The sequence below is a fragment of the Haliotis rubra genome, unplaced genomic scaffold (assembly GCF_003918875.1).
Source record: "Haliotis rubra isolate DU_JTF1 unplaced genomic scaffold, ASM391887v1 Scf476, whole genome shotgun sequence".
Lineage (NCBI taxonomy): Eukaryota > Metazoa > Mollusca > Gastropoda > Lepetellida > Haliotidae > Haliotis > Haliotis rubra.
This window is the reverse complement of record NW_025767164.1, coordinates 364,255-383,954: the sequence shown is the minus strand read 5'-3', so window position 1 is coordinate 383,954 and position 19,700 is coordinate 364,255. Positions and strand designations below refer to the sequence as shown.

The 19,700-nt window shown below is 40.1% G+C and overlaps 1 protein-coding gene, 1 long non-coding RNA gene and 1 pseudogene across 2 annotated transcripts; all 3 read right to left on the bottom strand.

Annotated features, from left to right (window-relative positions):
* Positions 1 to 5,126: 5,126 nt before the first annotated feature.
* LOC124290832 lies at positions 5,127 to 6,725 on the bottom strand (annotated as a pseudogene).
* Positions 6,726 to 9,713: 2,988 nt separating this feature from the next.
* Positions 9,714 to 11,689, bottom strand: LOC124290847 (translation initiation factor IF-2-like). The gene is made up of 2 exons (XM_046727692.1): positions 11,172 to 11,689; positions 9,714 to 9,843 (listed from the first exon to the last, which is right to left on the bottom strand). The coding sequence occupies exon 1, from the start codon at positions 11,679 to 11,681 to the stop codon at positions 11,178 to 11,180; it is 504 nt and encodes a 167-aa protein (XP_046583648.1). The 5' UTR covers positions 11,682 to 11,689; the 3' UTR covers positions 9,714 to 9,843; positions 11,172 to 11,177.
* A 3,429-nt stretch (positions 11,690 to 15,118) lies between these two features.
* LOC124290848 lies at positions 15,119 to 19,102 on the bottom strand. Its single transcript, XR_006902055.1, has 3 exons — positions 19,077 to 19,102; positions 16,069 to 16,430; positions 15,119 to 15,197 (listed from the first exon to the last, which is right to left on the bottom strand). It is a non-coding gene; the product is annotated as an uncharacterized LOC124290848 (long non-coding RNA).
* Positions 19,103 to 19,700: the final 598 nt, after the last annotated feature.

Genomic DNA, 19,700 nt, shown 5'->3' with positions numbered 1-19,700 from the left:
GTTACCTCCTCTTTGTTGTTGCTGTTGTTGCTTCCGGTGGAAGACTGGCATTCATTCGAGGTCTACATGATCGTAGTGTGGTCTAAATGACCGAAGTGAGGCGTAGCTGCTGCTAGAATTCTCGAGAACCTCGTCTCAACTGTCGTCAACATTCTTCAATCAGTATATCGACAAGAATCAAGACTGTGGTAACTGTAGACATTTAGTTAATATTTTAGATTTGTGACTCCATAATATTGGACCCGTGAAGATCCGGGGTAGAATAGGTCTTCAGCAACCCATGAGCTTGCCATAAAAGGCGACTATGCTTGTCATAAGAGGCGACTAACGGGATTGGGTGGTCAGTTTCGCTGAATTGGTTGACACATGTCATGCTGATGCTGTTGATCACTGGATTGTCTGGTCCAGACTCGATTATTTACAGACCGCCGCCATATAGCTGGGATATTGCTGAGTGCGGTGTAAAACTAAACTCACTCACCCCATAATATTGGATAAGAAGGTGCACTGTCATTCATTGTATCCTTGTTCATTGTTTGTTCAACATATTATTGAATATTTTAGACTTGCCTGTGGTTTATTCTGTGGGGGTGGGAGTGTGGGCGAGCTGGCTAAGGCGCCAGGCTAGTGGTCCAGCAACATTGAGGTGTCGGGATTGAGCCCACCTGTGACCGAGTGTAACAACCTTGGAGTCAACTTTGCGTGCAGACTCTTTCAGTGTTGTCACAACCCCTACACTTAAAAGAACCCACGAATCCGTTGGTATATGACCAGATGGTGGCCACATGAATACGTGCAAACACCTAGTTGCGGGTACAGCAACGTGCAGTATACTTTGACAAAATACTGTGACTACGTGTCCCAGTCCACCCAGCTGTGAATGGGTACCTCGTAAGGATGGGAAAGCCGCAATAACTCGGTGCGCCTAGTGGCCGCAAGAGTTTATGATCCCCAAGGAGTTGAGATTGATAATACATTGTGCCGTTTGAGACTGACATCCAATGATCGGGGGGAAAACAAAGCGCTTTTGAGCAGGTGACCAGGATATTGGCGCTATATAAATATATATAAATAAATAAATAAATTTATTTGCTGGTTCACCAACCTTTTGCTACGGCAATTCCTAAACCGTAACACATGAAGTTGAGATTGTGATATATCCCATATATCAATTATTATATATGAAAGAAAAAGAATGTAAAAAAGGTTGATATTCACCACCATACAGTGTTCGAAATAGCCACTGGCCCGCTAGCCCGTGGCTAGTAAAAATCCAGTCGGGCCAGTAAATCTGCACAGTCACTGGCCCGCCTGGCTAGTGAGTTTTCAAGGGGTCATTTTGTAAATACATGTATATCACTCTCTCCGACTTGCTAAGTTATAATAAACTTTTAAATCATGCAAGATTATGGCCTGATAAAAATGTTCATCATATTAGCAGCTTAATGATGAAACCAGTGTCTACATTCAAATTTCAGGCCAGTGAATTTTTTTGTTGGCTAGTAACTGTCAGGCATAGTTAGCCCGTCTGGCTTGCAAAATTTGGAAACTATTTCGCACACTGCCACCACGTACATTAAATACACATATTTAAAAGAAGAAAGAGGATGCCTGATAAGAATGATGATGATAAGTCATAAAAGGCTGTTTCGCGTTAAGCACGTATGAATATTGTTACACTTGTAGATGAATTATAATGTGACTGATATTTTCAATATGATATTTGCAGTCTTATATATTTCATAAGTTGTCAAATACTTCTATTTCTTTCTTCGTGTGTGTCTCTCTGTGATATGTACTCGGCGCCATTAATGAAGGAACAAGCTATTGGTAACACTATTTCTTAAAAGTTGTAAAATGCTTCTTTTTGGCTTTAAATACATCCAACTGAATGTTTTACAAACTTTCTTAACAGTATGGAAAACACATCAGGCCGTTGAAATGTCATTATTGCTTTCTTTAACGTCCGATACATTTGTTACAAATGGCACGTTTTTTTTATTCAAATTGTCAATGTGGAAATCCACCTGTCACTTAATGTCAATGATTTGCACGTGCACGTCGCTCTATCTGTGGAACGTGAGGGACAATACGCATGCATTGATGCTTTTTCACTGTCGCTCAATGTTCAGGTACCTCTTTGAAATCGCAGGTTCAAATGCGACGTTTTTGACACTTGCTGAAAGGGGTCAGGCTACAGGCCTTTTGGAATCTGATCAAACTCAGCGGAAGGTTGCTGTCCGCTTTAATGTGAGTCAGAGTGCTATTGGTAGACCGTAGCAGAGATTTCAAGCCAATGGGTCCGTGGAATATGCACGTCGACCAGGTCATCAAAGAGTCACAACCGTCAGAGATGATAGGCACATGATTAACACTGCGTTACGTAACATATTCCTTTACGCAACAAATCTACAGACAGAACACTTCAATGTTAACAATGTAAGGATATCCAGGAGCACCATTCGTCGATGTTTAAGGGCAGGCGGACTCCTTTGTTACGCGACCTGCAGTTCGTCCACCACTAACACCACGTCACAGGCAGGCGCGTTTGTGATGGAGTAGATACCATGGCTGCTGGAATCACCGTTAATGGTCTCATGTGTTCTTTCCAGATGAAAGCAGATTCAGTTTGTCCTTCCATGATGGTCGCATTGGAGAACGAATCATAGATGCAGCTGCGGCCACGAATGACCAATTTGGCGGGAGCTCGGTCATGGTTTGGGCAGGGATAACTCCTACTGGACGTACTCCACTGCACGTGGTCGACAGTAATCTTACCGTACAGCGTTATCGGGACGAGATTCTTGCTCCTATAGGAGTAACAATCCTGCAAGCTATGCATGGCTTTTAGGGTCGACTTCTTTATTGCAAGACGAAAACGCTAGGCCTCATAGGACCAGGATTATCGCGGAATTCCTTTGGCAGCAGGGTGTAGAGCGGATGGAGTGGCCAGCATGCTCGCCAGACCTCAACCTTATTGAGCATGCCTGGGATGAACTCGAAGGACGTGTGTACACACGTCACCCAGCACCAGTGGATCTCCCAGGACTCCGCAGAGCTCTAGTAGAGGAATGGAATGCGATTCCGCAAGCTTTCTTAATGAACTTGATAAAGAGCATGAGAACAAAGTGCACCTGTGTCTTGGACGCGCGAGGAGGGTACCCAAGATATTGAATGACCGGGTGCATCATGATTGTCATTTTCATTTTGGGGGGGTTGGTCTATACAACTGATGTTTTTTTTGCTGTTTGAACTTTTTTGTCTGTATGTAACGATGTGTCAACACATTACACATTATGATGACCCTCTTAGTTCTATTATTTCTGAGAACTTTTCTTTACATGTGTTATATATCATTTGACCCATTATTAATGACGCCTAGCATATGTGACCGCCTCCGTGGTGTAGTGGTTAGAGCGTCCGCCCGGAGAGTGGAAGGTCGCGGGTTCGATCCCCGACCGCGTCATACCAAAAGACGTTAAAATTTGGTACTTGTTGGTCCCTGTCTGGTACTCGGCGTTAATAGGTACAATAAGGACTGGTCGGTTCGGAGTCAGTATAAAGTATCTGAGTGGGGTATTGCTTCACTGCGGCATGGTATCTCAGTGGGCTAGCACTGTAAAACCAGCTTAAGTCTGGGGTAGTACAAGCAGCCGCACATGCACATACACACGCATGCACGTCGTCATATGAGCGAAATATTCTCAAGCACGACGTAAAACCCAATTTCACCTCACCTCACCTCACCTCACTCACCTCACCTCACCTCACCTCACCTAGCCTATGTAGTCCGTTTTATAGCGATGGTTGATATTGGACAAGACCTGTTGAGCATATGAAGTAATCTAAATGACACCTTCTATGTAATGATGTGCAAACTATCAATACCAATACTCTTTTGACGGTAGTATTAAATGAATCAAGCATCAAATACCAAATATCTTAAGCCTATGCTATTTGTTCAGCATGAAGTTCACACGGTTTACACAGTGAACAGTATGGTAGCAATGATAAACACCAATGTGCACCTGAGACAAGTTGCTAAAATTAACTGTCTGACATTTTTAATTTTTACAGATCTATTTTATTTAGAAATGTCGGGATAACACATAATACCAGCTTGTCCTTAGTCTTTCCATGTTGACATGTGATTGATCGTCTGCACTCGATTGATCTACTTCGCTGATATCGCTGCTGTCATGGATGCAGTTTACAAATATGTGTGAGGTCATTAAATGAAAATTCTCAAGGTGTTTTGACATTTTTTTAAAAACGTAAGTTGTCTTTTCAATAATTGTCGTCAAGATATGTTTCCTATTAAGATTCATAACAAATATAAATCGAAACTAATAGTTAACTGTACATCATCTTCGTCATCAGCATTCAGTGGTATTTCAAGCTCGCCATCAGGACTAAGCACTCCGGAAAAAGATTTTGGTTAAGCTTTCTGGTTAAAACGAAACAAGACCCAATGTTATACTCAAATGAATGTTGTAACATTGGTGGTATCGTCTAGATTTTCATCCCCGATTACTTGTTTGCTGTATATTTTGTACATCCATCAAACGGACTAATTTCATAGTTTCCTGTTGTTAACAGACCGGTAGCAATATTTTTGCAGCAAGCAAGCACGACGTTCTTGGTATCGCGGAAAGCCTGCAATAATCTCTACTGTCCCAAGTGTAATATAATCTCTACTTTCCCGGATGTAATTTCTACGTAATGTTTACTTTCCCAGCTGTTATCTCTACTTTCCCAGCTGTAATCTCTACTTTTCCAACTTTAGCCTCTACTTTCCCAGCTGTAATTAATCTCTACTTTTCCAGCTGCAATCTCTACTTTTCCAGCTGCAATCTCTACTTTTCCAACTGTAACCTCTACTTTTCCAGCTGCAATCTCTACTTTTCCAGCTATAATCTTTACTTTTCCAGCTGTAATCTCTAGTTTAAAAAGCTGTAATATCTACTTTTCAGCTGTAATCACTACTTTTCCAGCTGCAATCTCTACTTTTCCAACTGTAACCTCTACTTTCCCAGCTGTAATCTCTACTTTTCCAGCTGCAATACTTTTCAATCTCTCTACTTTCCCAGCTGTAATCTCTACTTTTCCAGCTATAATCTCTGCTTTTATCTACTTTCCAGCTGTAATCTCTACTTTTCCAGCTGCAATCTCTACTTTTCCACCTGCAATCTCTACTTTTCACACTGTAACCTCTACTTTCCAAGCTGTAATCTCTACTTTTCCAGCTATAATCTCTACTTTTCCAGCTGTAATCTCTACTTTTCCAGCTGTAATCTCTACTTTTAAAGCTGTAATCTCTACTTTTCCAGCTGCAATCTCTACTTTTCCAACTGTAACCTCTACTTTCCCAGCTGTAATCTCTACTTTTCCAGCTGTAATCTCTACTTTTAAAGCTGTAATCTCTACTTTTAAAGCTGTAATCTCTACTTTTCCAGCTGTAATCACTACTTTTAAAGCTGTAATCTCTACTTTTCCAGCTGTAATCTCTACTTTTAAAGCTGTAATCTCTACTTTTAAAGCTGCAATCTCTACTTTTCCAGCTGTAATCTCTACTTTTAAAGCTGTAATCTCTACTTTTCCAGCTGTAATCACTACTTTTAAAGCTGTAATCTCTACTTTTCCAGCTGTAATCTCTACTTTTCCAGCTGTAATCTCTACTTTTAAAGCTGTAATCTCTACTTTTAAAGCTGTAATCTCTACTTTTAAAGCTGTAATCTCTACTTTTAAAGCTGTAATCTCTACTTTTAAAGCTGTAATCTCTACTTTTCCAGCTGTAATCTCTACTTTTCCAGCTGTAATCTCTACTTTTCCAGCTGTAATCTCTACTTTTCCAGCTGTAATCTCTACTTTTCCAGCTGTAATCTCTACTTTTCCAGCTGTAATCTCTACTTTTAAAGCTGTAATCTCTACTTTTCCAGCTGTAATCTCTACTTTTTCAACTGTAATCACTACTTTTAAAGCTGTAATCTCTACTTTTAAAGCTGTAATCTCTACTTTTCCAGCTGTAATCACTACTTTCCAGCTGTAATCTCTACTTTTCCAGCTGTAATCTCTACTTTCCAGCTGTAATCACTACTTTTCCAGCTGTAATCTCTACTTTTCCAGCTGTAATCTCTCTACTTTTAAAGCTGTAATCTCTACTTTTCAGCTGTAATCTCTACTTTTAAAGCTGTAATCACTACTTTTAAAGCTGTAATCTCTACTTTTAAAGCTGTAATCTCTACTTTTCCAGCTGTAATCTCTACTTTCCCAGCTGTAATCTCTACTTTTCCAGCTGTAATCTCTACTTTTAAAGCTGTAATCTCTACTTTTCCAGCTGTAATCTCTACTTTTAAAGCTGTAATCTCTACTTTTCCAGCTGTAATCTCTACTTTTAAAGCTGTAATCTCTACTTTTTTAAAGCTGTAATCTCACTTTTCCAGCTTTGTAATCTCTACTTTTCCAGCTGTAATCTCTACTTTTCCAGCTGTAATCACTACTTTTAAAGCTGTAATCTCTACTTTTCCAGCTGTAATCTCTCTAACGCTTTAAAGCTGTAATCTCTACTTTTCCAGCTTTAATCTTTACTTTTCCAGCTGTAATCTCTACTTTTCCAGCTGTAATCTCTACTTTTCCAGCTGTAATCTCTACTTTTCCAGCTGTAATCTCTACTTTTCCAGCTGTAATCTCTACTTTTAAAGCTGTAATCTCTACTTTTCCAGTTGTAATCTCTACTTTTAAAGCTGTAATCTCTACTTTTAAAGCTGTAATCTCTACTTTTCCAGTTGTCATCTCTCCTTTTCCAGTTTATTTTCAAAGTGTTAAACGCAGCTCGTCATACCAAACACAGGATTGTATGGGCAAAACTCAGTTTTAAAGAGAACCCCGTCGGGAGGAGGATCAAATATGAATTATATAGTTTTAGATGTTTATCTCAGTTAGTGATCTGAGGGAGGGCGTGGAGCTAACCACCAATTTTATTGATATACCGGCTGTCAAACATAATCGACGAAATGGGATTCGACCCCACAATTATAGGTTTCTGTTGTGTCTAAGTGCCTAATTTTACTTGTGTGAACAACATTTTTCCTGAGAAACGTTCACTTAGACAACAGAATTATAGTTAATACCTTGCTGGTAGCAGAAACTCCATGAACAACAATCAGCGGGAGTGAGTGAGTGTGTATGGTTGTACGCCGCTGTTAGCAACATTCCAGCAACATCACGGATAGGGACACACAGAAATGGGCATCACACATTGTACCCATGTGGTGGATCGAACCCACGTCTTTCATGACGAGCGAACGTTCTAACCACGAGGGAGAGCGGAAGGTCGCGGGTTCGATCCCCGACCGCGTCATACCAAAAGACGTTAAAATATGGTACTTGTTGGTCCCTGCCTGGCGCTCGGCATTGATGGGTACATCAAGGACTGGTCGTCTCGGAGTCAGTATAATGTGTCTGAGTGGGGTATTTATGCTTCACTGCGGCATGGTATCTCAGTAGGCTAGCACTATAAAACCAGCTTCGGTCTGGGCTAGTACAAGCAGCCGCACATACACATACACACGCATGCACGTCGTCATATGAGCGAAATATTCTCAAGCACGACGTAAAACCCAATTTCACCTCACCTCACCTCACCTCACCTCACCTCACCTCACCTCTAACCACGAGACTAATCAGTTGTAGAGTTTACATGATAATACTTCATAACACACAGGGATATCACACTTCCGATATCCCTACTACACTGCTGATTGCAGTGTGAACTATAAACAAACAGACTTTGATAAATAGATCAGCATACGCGTCTTCTTTCACTGCACTCATGCTTATTGGCTGTTAATCTGGCCTTAATTCTCTTTGTTGCATTTAATTTGTCTAACTGACCAATGTTGCCTTGAGCGAATAACCATTTGATATTCAATATCAGGTTTGTTATTATTTGAGAAAATACTGAAACAGATTAATGTTTTCAAAACACATTATTCGCATGATGTGTTTGTAAAATGAAATGACTGACTGACTGAGTTTAGTTTTACGCCACTTTTAGCAATATTCCAGCAATATCACGGCGGGGACACCAGAAATGGGCTTAACACATTGTGCCCATGTGGGGAATCGAACCCGGGTCTTCGGCGTGACGAGCCAACGCTTTAACCACTAGGCTCCCACCGCCCCTTTTAAAATGAAATGTGCTGTTAAAGGAATAAATATATTTACATCGAGAAGAAACATCTCCTACGAATATGTCAAAATACTTCAGAAAATGACATTTCATACAATGTTCGATTTGCACATCCTTTTAATTTTTAATCACTTCGTTTTATAATATATTTTCCTATTAAGCTTTAATTTTGAAGAAAGACAGTACAAAGACCCATTGTATATATTTACAACTCCAAGGAAAGATCATGATCCACAATATTCAAACATCAATATCATCAACGTAAGCATACACGTGCACAGTCAGACACATACGCACGCACGCACGCACGCACGGAGTCACACACAAACCTGTTGTATGAGAAAAATCAACTCATCTTGATAGCATTAAGCCTTCAAAGGTACTATATAGTCTTAACTCCTTTAATTTGAAAGGAGAAGATCCACCGCAATGCTTCTCTCGCCATAGTTCCATTAATATCAAGCACATTGTGCCTGAAAGTGTTGATTTTTCACATATCAGACGACGCTGCTACTTCATATGAATTTTTTTTAATGTTCCTAACCACTTGATTCAAGAGTATCTAAAAGAAATAAAATTGTATGAAAAAATATAGATTAAAATATCAGAGATGCGTTTTGTTTACCCTTGAATGTGATATTTGACTGATGTTTAACAATACTTTTATTGTGTTCAGTATATTGTAAAACAAAAGGCATTGTTCACAGCAAAAAGCTGAATAATTGCTGATGTGGAGTTAAGCAATACTCACCCACTGACCCACTCACTCACTCTAAAAACACTCTGTAATACCTGTATATCTGTTTCCTTTCTTGGACCAGAACTATTATTTACTATACCGACCAAGAACACAGACAACAGTCTTAATTCATTTACGCTGTGGGGCGGTGGGGTAGCCTAGTGGTTAAAGCGTTCGCTCGTCACACCAAAGACCCGGGTTCGAATCCCCACATCGGTACATTGTGTGAAGCTCATTTCTGGTGTCCCCCGCCGTGATATTGCTTGAATATTGCTAAAAGCGGCGTAAAACCAAACTCACTCACTCACTCACTCATTTACGCTGCCAAAGGCAGTATTACCAACGTATGGCCGAGTTGAGCCTCCAGGCGTAAGTAGTCATATCACGACGTCATGTCACTGTACAGAACAATCAGGAATGGTATTGTGCTGCCAGACCAAGAATCCTGAATTTGGAGAAAGTGGGCTTCAATTCCATGATAATGGATACGGGCACATCTAATGGAAGCAACCCTGTTCGGGTAACTGCGACAACCGGATATTGATAATTGTTGAAAAGGCTAACCGACATACAGCTTTTCCCCTTCCAGTGTGGGAGGCGGGATAGCTTATTGGTTAAAGCGTTCGCTCGTCACGCCGACTGCCCGGGTTCGATTCCCCACATGATTTCAATGTGTGAAGCCCATTTCTGGTGTCCCCCACCGTGATCTTGCTTGAATATTGGTGAAAGCGTAAAACCTCACTCACTCACTCCAGTGTGGGATGAAATGACGACAACAATGTATTTGGATAAATAATTTTATCTTGAGCACGCAATTGAATTCATGATTCTGCCACTGCCAACATGATTCATCGCGGTCTTGTGTCAGCAGAGCTTGGTGCTGTCGTAGGTCAAAGGTCAAGGCTTGCAAACTCTGAAAAATAATGTTTCAATATTGTTAGTTGAAACAGAAGAGCTGAAGTGAAGTCTTCAGTGCCCCGCATAACGATCGTAGTGCTACGATCAATCTGTGGTGAGAGTACGAACAGTGTTTGAAAGAAGCATTGGCAAACTGGATTAAGAACCCGTGATACTGAAAACATGAAGGTGAATGTTCAGCCTTACACTTCGATATGGATTACGATATAAATAAAACTTGTCACTTTGAGTTGCACGCAAATATATATAATAATGTGTGAAGCAGGATAATCTCTTTCCCCTAATCGATCTAAGATTTGCTTAACCTTCTAACTTCGAATAGAAAAATAAACTAACAGTGACCAGTGCAAAATGTTTGGTAAATTATCTCACAAGAGTTTGGTATATTTTCCCCCACATTGGATACAAAAGCACTTATAAAATATCAATCAGTATTTGTCTGGAACAGAAAAAGGGTACCAACATCTGCTAGACGGGTTGCCCGGGTCTTACAATAAGGTGTCAATTCCTCTTAAGTACAAGCCAATGTGAGATGGTTTGTTGAGAGAAAACGACCTTCTGTTCATTTTCATTATGTCCCGAATTAAACCATTCCTATCTTAACAGCCAAACACTGATGCGGGGTTATGCATTTAAGACTCACTCGCTTGTACCCGTATGTACCATTTTCATAACTATTAGTTTGAACTATAACTCGTTCAAAATCAATAAGATAGGAGTGCATTGTATAAGTGCAGATAATCATAAGAAGCATCCACTAATAGCATTCACGATTCCGAATATACCAAGAGCATGTGTTACTGGATAGGTGAGGTGAGGTGAGGTGAGGTGAGGTGAAATTCGGTTTAACGTCGTGCTTGAGAATATTTCGATCATATGACGACGTGCATGCGTGTGTATGTGTATGTGCGGCTGCTTGCACTAGCCCAGACTTAAGCTTGTTTTATAGTGCTAGCCCACTGAGATACCATGCCGCAGTGAAGCATGAATACCCCACTCAGACACATAACACTGACTCCGAGCCGACGCAGTCCTTGTTGTACCCATTAATGCCGAGAGCCAGGCAGGGACCAACAAGTACCATACTTTAACGTCTTTTGGTATGACGCGGTCGGGGATCGAACCCGCGACCTTCCGCTCTCCGGTTAATGAATAAGTATTCATAGTGTTGGTGTTCGCGAAAGGGACAACATACCACAAATACGTCCAAAAGCCAAACCAAGCCTTTACCTGTTCTAACACGGGAAATTATGATGGAATGCAAAGGTGGCCATTTATTCGAGAATCTAAAATGTTTTCACCATCTCTAACATCAGTACATACCTCGTGTTAACCAAAATGTTTTGGTTGTGAGAAGTGCGGTCTTGGCCGAAGGACGTTCCCCGGACCAGTGCCGACAAAGGCCACATTGCCTGGGCCATCAAACGGAAACGGAAGTCCGGGAAAACCCCTTCTTCCAGCATTGTTGTTGTTGTGCATACGTTGGTTTGTATTGACTATAACATGGATGTTGGGTAGGAACGGATGACGGCCTGGTCTAAAGGTCCTTCTCACTGCACCTGGACCTCCGGGACCTCCGGGACGTCCAGGGCCTCCGGGACCTCCTGGGCCTCCAGGACCTCCTGGACCTCCAGGGCCTCCGGGACCTCCAGGACCTTCAGGGATTTGGGGACCTCCAATACCTCCTGGGATTTGGTGACCTACAGGTTCTTGGGGGACTGGAGGATATTGATCTTTAGAATAAGAATCTTTAAGATAGGAATCTGTAGGATAGTGGGCTTGGGCCATACCAAGTACGGCAGTAATCAGAACACCAGCGACAACGAGCCTCATCTTGGCGGTCTCTGAAATATATCAAAGGAACGTAGGCGTCCCAGCAAGATGGATTGTTTGTCATTCAAAACATTGCTATCTACCAGTCCAATTGACTCCGACGGTCCAGTAATTAGTATGAGCAAGGATTCACGTCGTCAAGGTACCAAATCGCACCCGCAGTTAACCAGGTCGGTATACATTTACATCAATCCTTCGGGTGTTGGCGAATTTTGTGCAACTTAACCACACATTAAAAGAACATATATTCTACGATCAAAGTTGTTTAACGCCGCACACAGGAATATTCCAGCTATATGGCGGTGGTCTGTAAATAATCGAGTCTTGACCAGACAAACCAGTGATCAACAGCATGAGCATCGATCTACGCAACTGGGATACAATGACATGTGTCAACCAAGTCAGCGAGCCTGACCATCCGATCCAGTTAGTCGCTTCTTACGACAAGCATGGGTTACTGAAGACCAATTCTAACCCGGATCTTCACGGATTGTAATGTAAAGGAAGTACTACTCTTATGTATAGGATATACTTGTGTATAGGATATACTTGTGTAAATGATATACTTGTGCAGAACAATAAACTTGTTTGAGACTGGTCATACATTTGGCTTTCGCAGTTTATACTGGATAAAATCAATATAACAGCTGACAGACTACCTTCAGGTCCAGTGAATAACATAATTCCTATTTGTAATTCTGGTAGTGGGAATTATACCCCTCCGCTTCGACATGCAACTGTGACACAAACCACTTACCTGCTTCCAGACTGTTAGCGACGTATGTTGAATCCTGACATTCTGTTATATAGCAACAGTGTATCTTTTTAAATCCTAACCAATCAAAAGTGACATATTTAAAGGAAACACCCTTTCACGTCTCCGTTGTTTTTTTAAAGGGTTCAAGTTTAATGGGACGTTAGTTCGCGACGACTTGAAACATGAGAAGTTTGAGCAATTACGCTTTCCGCCCATTAAGAGAACTTTATACGTTATGATTCACACTTGTGTAGAAAATACCGTCAGGATCAATCTACAGTGGTGCCCTTAAGGCATCCTTGCGCATTACGCACTTATATCAACATAGACTAGTGATAGGTTAATTGCGTTTATGAAATATTTCACAAGCAGCGTCAATACCATGTCAATCTCATGTCAATATAAGCCTTTCTTGCCCCCTTACTAACTTCATAATTAACGGTTTCAGCGACTGTATTGATTCTTATTTTATGCATACAAATTTGATTTTCTTTTACCATGTTAAAACACATCTATGTAAGGTTGACTTAGTCATAGAAGTTTGACTCTGGAACTGGCTGGATATAGATTGTGAGTGAGTGAGTGAGTTAGTATTTAACGTCACATCGGCAATATCACAGCCATATCGTGACGAAAACAATTTATACAATAAAAAGTGAAATGAGAACATTTGACATATATAATATATGTACGTTATAAAAACCTGTCGACGAAGGACAGTAAAACAACTAGAATATCTCAATTATAACTAGAACTAGTGTGGTGAGTTAAAACTAATAGCACTATTTGGACAATACAATATAAAAACAGGCTATAGATCGCCAACACGGATATAGATTGTGACTAAACAATGTATATCAATATTTGCATTGTTGTCGTTAAAGGATTCACGAGTTCCGTGCGTTTCATTTTGATGTTAGCGATGTATTTTGAATGTAGTTGGCGTTCTGCGTTCACTATTTCACCCCAAAATAACATTTATCATGTTTGAACATGTTTGTTGAGTGAATAAAGTGACATGCCATTGGTCACAATCACAGTGTTTCAGTTGTGTATGGTACAATTGTTCGTCAGCAGAGATCAATGTATCTCGTTTCAGTTTTGTGAGGCGGTTTGTCTTTATGGTAATATGTGTGATAAACACGTGTGTGATTATTGACCCACACATTCACTAAACCTAAACATCCTATTCGGTTTAGTCATTGGACCAATTTTACTGAAGCATCCCCATGGATCTGGTAACAATGTCTCATATATCTCTGGTTGTGAATAAAAGCGACAAAGTCTTTTCCAGGATCATAAGAAACCTCAGCCACAAGCTGAGTCATCTGCTTGCAACAAAATATGTGATGAGCATGTGTTTATCAACCACTATCAAACAGTGATGACACCAGGTGCGCGTATAGTTGCGTGTATTTTCCCCCACCAATGGCAATCGTCACAAACAATGACAAGCCAAATTGTTACCCCAAAAGCGAGGGAAAACATGACACAAACCGAAACAGGGTACACCATGGGACTTCATTTCAGTCACCAGCACGTCAAATCTGGAAACAGCGTTGGCTCGTCACGCCGAAGACCCGGGTTCGAATCCCCACATGGGTACAATGTGTGAAGCCCATTTCTGGTGTCCCCCGCGTGATGTTGCTGGAATATTGCTAAAAGCGGCGTAAAACCAAACTCAGTCAGTCAGTCAAATCTGGAAACGTCCTCAACATGCAACCATAAAAAGTATTCATGAGACCTTAAATGCTGATCGAACAGCTTCTGCGAAAGAGTCCATTGGCACTCTTTGAAATCTTGGTAAAGAAGGAGAGCATGCTCGACTGTACCCATAACGTTGGGAAACGTGAATACCAAAAGGTTGTAGCTGCAGTCATCGACCGATATGAGTTATGTAGTTTAACCCCCAATATCCAAGTGAATCTGATATATCACCATATTAATTTACATTGCAATCAGTGACTCGATTCCCGTAGGAGAATGTCTTATCCTAACTGTGTATATTAACTTTAAAGGTCGTGATATCGATACCTGCACTATCTGGTTCAAACTCGATTATCTACAGAATGATTACTACAGCTCGACTATTGCGGCGTTCAACAAAATGTGTTACATTTGTTATTTCATTTTTCAGTAAAAGAAACGAATTCGTGAAACTGTCTCCGTGGGCGATTAGTCCAATCAGTTTCTTTGAGTGGCATTTAGAAGCTGGCATGATGAACAGGAACGATTTTATCATGGATAGACAACTTCTTTTTTGCAAGTGCTTGGTAACGGTGTTGGCATCTACACTGAAACGTCGCACCCATTACAATAAAGCAGTTGTCTTTCCATAAAAGAATCAGTTCAGAATCAGCTGGCATGTTGGTTAGCTTTGAAGTTTACAGGGGTTTGTGTCCGGGCCTTTCAAGGAAAACAAAGCAGTAGCAGTGATCTAACCATCCTGTCTTCAATTTTAATCAGAGGTATAGTATTGCTATTTGAGACCGTACAGGAAACACCTGTTCTTACAAAGAGATTCTCCATTCCAGTTGCTACTTTTAAACGAGTCGTTTCTATTGTCTTTGTGTGAGTTCATCACTTTCGTCAGATGTTGTATTGGACATTACCAACAGCAAACGTCTCTTATGTTTTCTTACTGAATATTGCAATGTTGAAATGAAACACATTAAGCTGATTTAATGTCACAATGATTTATTGTGTCACGGTGTGCTCACACACCCGAAGTTTTGTTACATCATTCCTCTTCACTAGTTCTGAAACGTAAAAAAAGACGTTTACAGTTGAAATTGTAATAACAAATGTCAATATATTTTTTTTGAAAAAGGTCATATAGAGGTAATAATCACTTAACTGTTTATTTTCTGATTGGTCGTCATTTTGTTATTCTGGAATATCAAAGAATCATTGATGGAGACTAAAAGCAGCCATTGGTTTAAATGTTATTTGACGCGATGTCAAAACTATATTGATAGATAAATGCAGAATTAAAACAATAAGCGCATTAAATATCATACAAGTTGCTGACAGTAGTTTTCCAGCTATGTTTTATGTCATACTTCTTAAACGAGAGGGGTTACGGTTGGCCCAATTCTCTGTGATACAACATGTCCCTTGGGTAGACAGAAACCTGTGATCGAGGGTTTGAATCAAGGCTTTCATAACTATGCATCTAGATTGATTGCTAATCCTTATAAACAAAAGGGATTATCTCTAACCATGCCATTTATATATTGATTTAAGTAGGGTGAATTGATAAACGATCGACAAGTGTATGACTTTATTGCTGTTGTTTTTTTAGGTTTTTTTTGCATATTCAGAACAATTATTATTCAACAGAGATAACTGTTTACCTTTTGGAAAAATAGTTGTTCATTATGAAAAAGGTAGCAATTTTATAAGGATTTACTGTAAATTAATTTGAGCCAAGCTGTACTTTTCGAGACTCAGAGTCTCCCTAAAACGTATGAAAACATGTGTGCACATACTGACTCTACTGTTTTAATGGCCTTGGTTAAGGCGTCTTTAACGTGATCATAAGTGGAAAAGGTACTGTGCGCTAACGCTGTGCTTTCGCTGATATAACAGTTAGCTATTTATCGTTGCAATATGCAGTACGTCACATACCTTGGAGACGATAGTTTTGGACTTTCTTTTGGGGTGACTCAAAATATATATGTCAGCAGCATTGATGCCACTAGAATCTTGTTCGCCTTGACCAAACCTTCCTGGTCTGTTGTTGTTGACCATGTGTTGATCCGTGTTCACTATGACCTTAACGTCACGGGGATACGGAGGATAACGGTGGGGGAAAGGGCGAGGGTAATAGTTGGGGTAATAGTTGGGGTATTGCTTGGGGTAATATCCTGGGTGCCCATACCCGTAAGGTCTGGGGTAATACCGGCCTCGTGGTGGGTAGGTGGCCTGAGCAACACACAGCACCACAATGACCAACACAAAAACTAACACGTTCCTCATCCTGAAGGTATCTGAAACACAGATGCAAGTGAGCTTCATTCATCTGAATGTCCAGTGAAATTAAGTTAATTTGTTAATTTGTTCTCGTTACCCATGTTCCGACATTTTCTGAGGACATTTCCAAATTTGAGTTTTAGTGAGTTTTGTTTTACGCCGCACTAAGCAATATTCCAGCTATATGCTGGTTCCAAATTTGAAGCATTATTAGGATGCATGCGAAGGAGGATGACTTCAAATGTTCAACAGTCAACCTTCCCTTTACGTCGAGCAATGGTCTAACAGAGCTCCAGTGTTTACATTTCGAGTTTGCTCTTTTCATCAAGATTTTGAAATTTGTATCATGTATAATTGATTTAACCATACGTTCCCTTTTCGAACAATTGACTAGCCTTTGCATTTGTTTATGACCGGTGCCTCGGTGGGGCCGAATACGCTCACTTTTTCCGCAAACACGTGTCTTCACTGATGTTGATGTTGATTAAAAAAGCACATGCTCAATGTCCAGCCAGAATCGTGAGTGAGTTGGGTTTTACGCCGTTTCTAGCAGCATTCCATATTCCAGCAATATCACGGCGGTGAACACCAGAAATGGGCTTCACACATTGTACTCATGTGGGGAATCGAACCCGGGCCTTCGGCGTGACGAGCGAACGCTTTAACCACTAGGCTACCCCAACGCCCCTCTTTTGAAGAGAGAAAACGTTTTCCCAGAAGAGAATGTTCCAAAAGAAGCGTTTCATCTGGAATTAAATGTTTTCCGTATTTCTCTATACATCTATGGTAACTACTGTCTGTGTGTTGAAATATTCCGCCTCTATCAATATAATCGAATAAACAAGTAATACCACTGGATGGAGCCCTGTTACATCAGGTATTCTAATCTCCAGTTCAACATTTGTCAACAGTCTTGTGTTTCATACACACCGGAGTTAAAGTCATTTTTATCACATAAGATGGCACCATACACTACATCACAAATGAAATAATACTGATTCTTGAAAATAATTGCTACGATGTTTTTCTTCTAGCCTAGTTGTTAGAGCGCCCGCTCGTCACATCGAAGACCCGGGTTCGATTCCCCACATGGGTGCATTGTGTGAAGCCCATTTCTGGTGTCCCCCGCCGTGATATTGCTGGAATGTTGCTAAAAGCGGCGTAAAACTGAACTCACTCACTCATTGTTTTCACATAAAGAACTTACAGTCCTTATTGTCACTGTCATAATTTTTAAGAAACCCCAAGATATATTTGTAAACATCCAACAGTCTTATCATTTTGTAAATCACATGGCCAGTTTCTATTGAATATTATTGCATACAGTACACTTACAGTATATTGAATGTACCTTTAAAACAGTCAGTAGACTGGTTAAATACTCACAAAAGTAATTCTAATAATATAAATGCATTGTTAATTGATTTTTCATAACACAATTATGCACATTATATGGCTTCAAAATGCATCACAAGATTATGGGCAGCTTGATGCCATTATGTACCAATCTTACCTTGAAATAAGGGAAGCAAGTGAGACCAAATCATGTATTTTATATTTAGATCGATGCATAACCATTCAGAGTGACAAAAGGTCTCCACAAGGCTGTATGACAAAGGAGAGGATTTCAACTTCTAAACAGTTAAATTTCCCTTCATATGGAACACTGTTCCATCAGCTCCAGCATATGTTGTTTACATGACTTTTGAGGGACGATCGTGCATGCTCTTTGTCTCATCATTTTTATGAGCGTAATATGACTCTGCTCAGAAGTTGTTTGATCGGGGCAACAACATTCAAGGCCTCAGTGAATCTTTCAGAATGTTTTATGGCAGACATGTGGAGGATATTTAGAAAATTTAATGCATCGGTCATAAAACTGATGTCCGATGTTATTCGTTTACTTGATCCAAACATTAGCGAATTGTTTCAGGTGAACAAAGGACCAGCCTTTCCAAATGTTGATGACGGTGACACGGTTAGGGCAGGCAATATTTCGTCAATGTTTGAGTGTGATTTTAAAACACATTCTCATGATATAATTGGAATTGTACAATCAACCCTGTCAGATTTTTCGTATGGGTATGGAAATGTTCATGAGAGACATTTAGAAGTTGGTGTTCAAGTAAAACGCAAATATAATGAATGACAACTTCTTCTTTATTGCATGTCACACCGTTCTAGGCTATTCCTTGCCCCTTCGTCATGTAATTTGTGACGATTCACCTGACAAAGGGGCAAGGAATAGCCCAGAAACGTTGTGGGAAGGATATTATCGCCCATATCTATGTTGGGATAAAATACCAACAATCTGTTTTGTATTTCTTATGATTTGATAAAACATGATAAAAATAATAGTCAAATCATTTGACAACACCATATTTTGAATATGGTTCAACTGTAACTTGAAACTGTGTGAATCCTTTTAGAAACTCAATTAAACACAAATCCCATTCTACATGATTCCTATATCGTCACCAGATATCGTCGATTAAATGCGTCATCCTATGTGACCTTGCAAAAAATGGTGGTTAATAGGCTTTCATCAAATTGGCTGAGACTGTCAACTAGTGAGATCCACCAGTTCTCAATTACCTCGTGCGTCACTGAAGACTACCAGTGTTATGGATATTACTATACAGCATATAATTGAGATTACTTACCAGCTTTCAGCTAATGTTCCCCGGTGGCTGATGATAAATCTGTCTCTTCTTTTATAGCCTACATCAGGCTTAACCCTTCTTTTCACTGGTAAAGTTTAACACTTCAAGCGATCGGATATAACTTTCATGTCTTTGCCAGTTAATGATAAATGAGGCTGTTGCTTGACGTTAAGTTTCAGCAGGCTAATAAATATATTTATAGGCTGCGTCATTTTTTAAAGTGCTGCAGTTCATGTAATACAGCACTTGGAGTGTAACGTGGGATTACTTAGCTAATCGATAAAGACAGTGACTTAAATAGTGATAAATATACTTGATTCATTTCTGATAATCCTTCTTGTTCCTGCGCACAAGATTATGAGGATGTATTCATCTGTTTGTTCACGTGTCCTAATTATAATAGCATTCGATACGAATCATATTTTTATGCAAAAGGTTTCTCCCTCCGGGATGTGCTACCTGGGATTGACACGCTCACATCAAACAAATATGGCTAATCTACAGTCACTCCATCAATCCATTATTACATCAAAACCATTTGATTCATAAAAGATTTATAGTTTCTAATATTTTCCTATTTGTATCAACTGACCACGAAACAAAACTAAGATAAATTGTTGATAT

Excerpts from the sequence above, each read along its gene's own strand:
- LOC124290847 (XM_046727692.1), bottom strand. The coding sequence starts at position 11,681 with ATGAGGCTCGTTGTCGCTGGTGTTCTGATTACTGCCGTACTTGGTATG.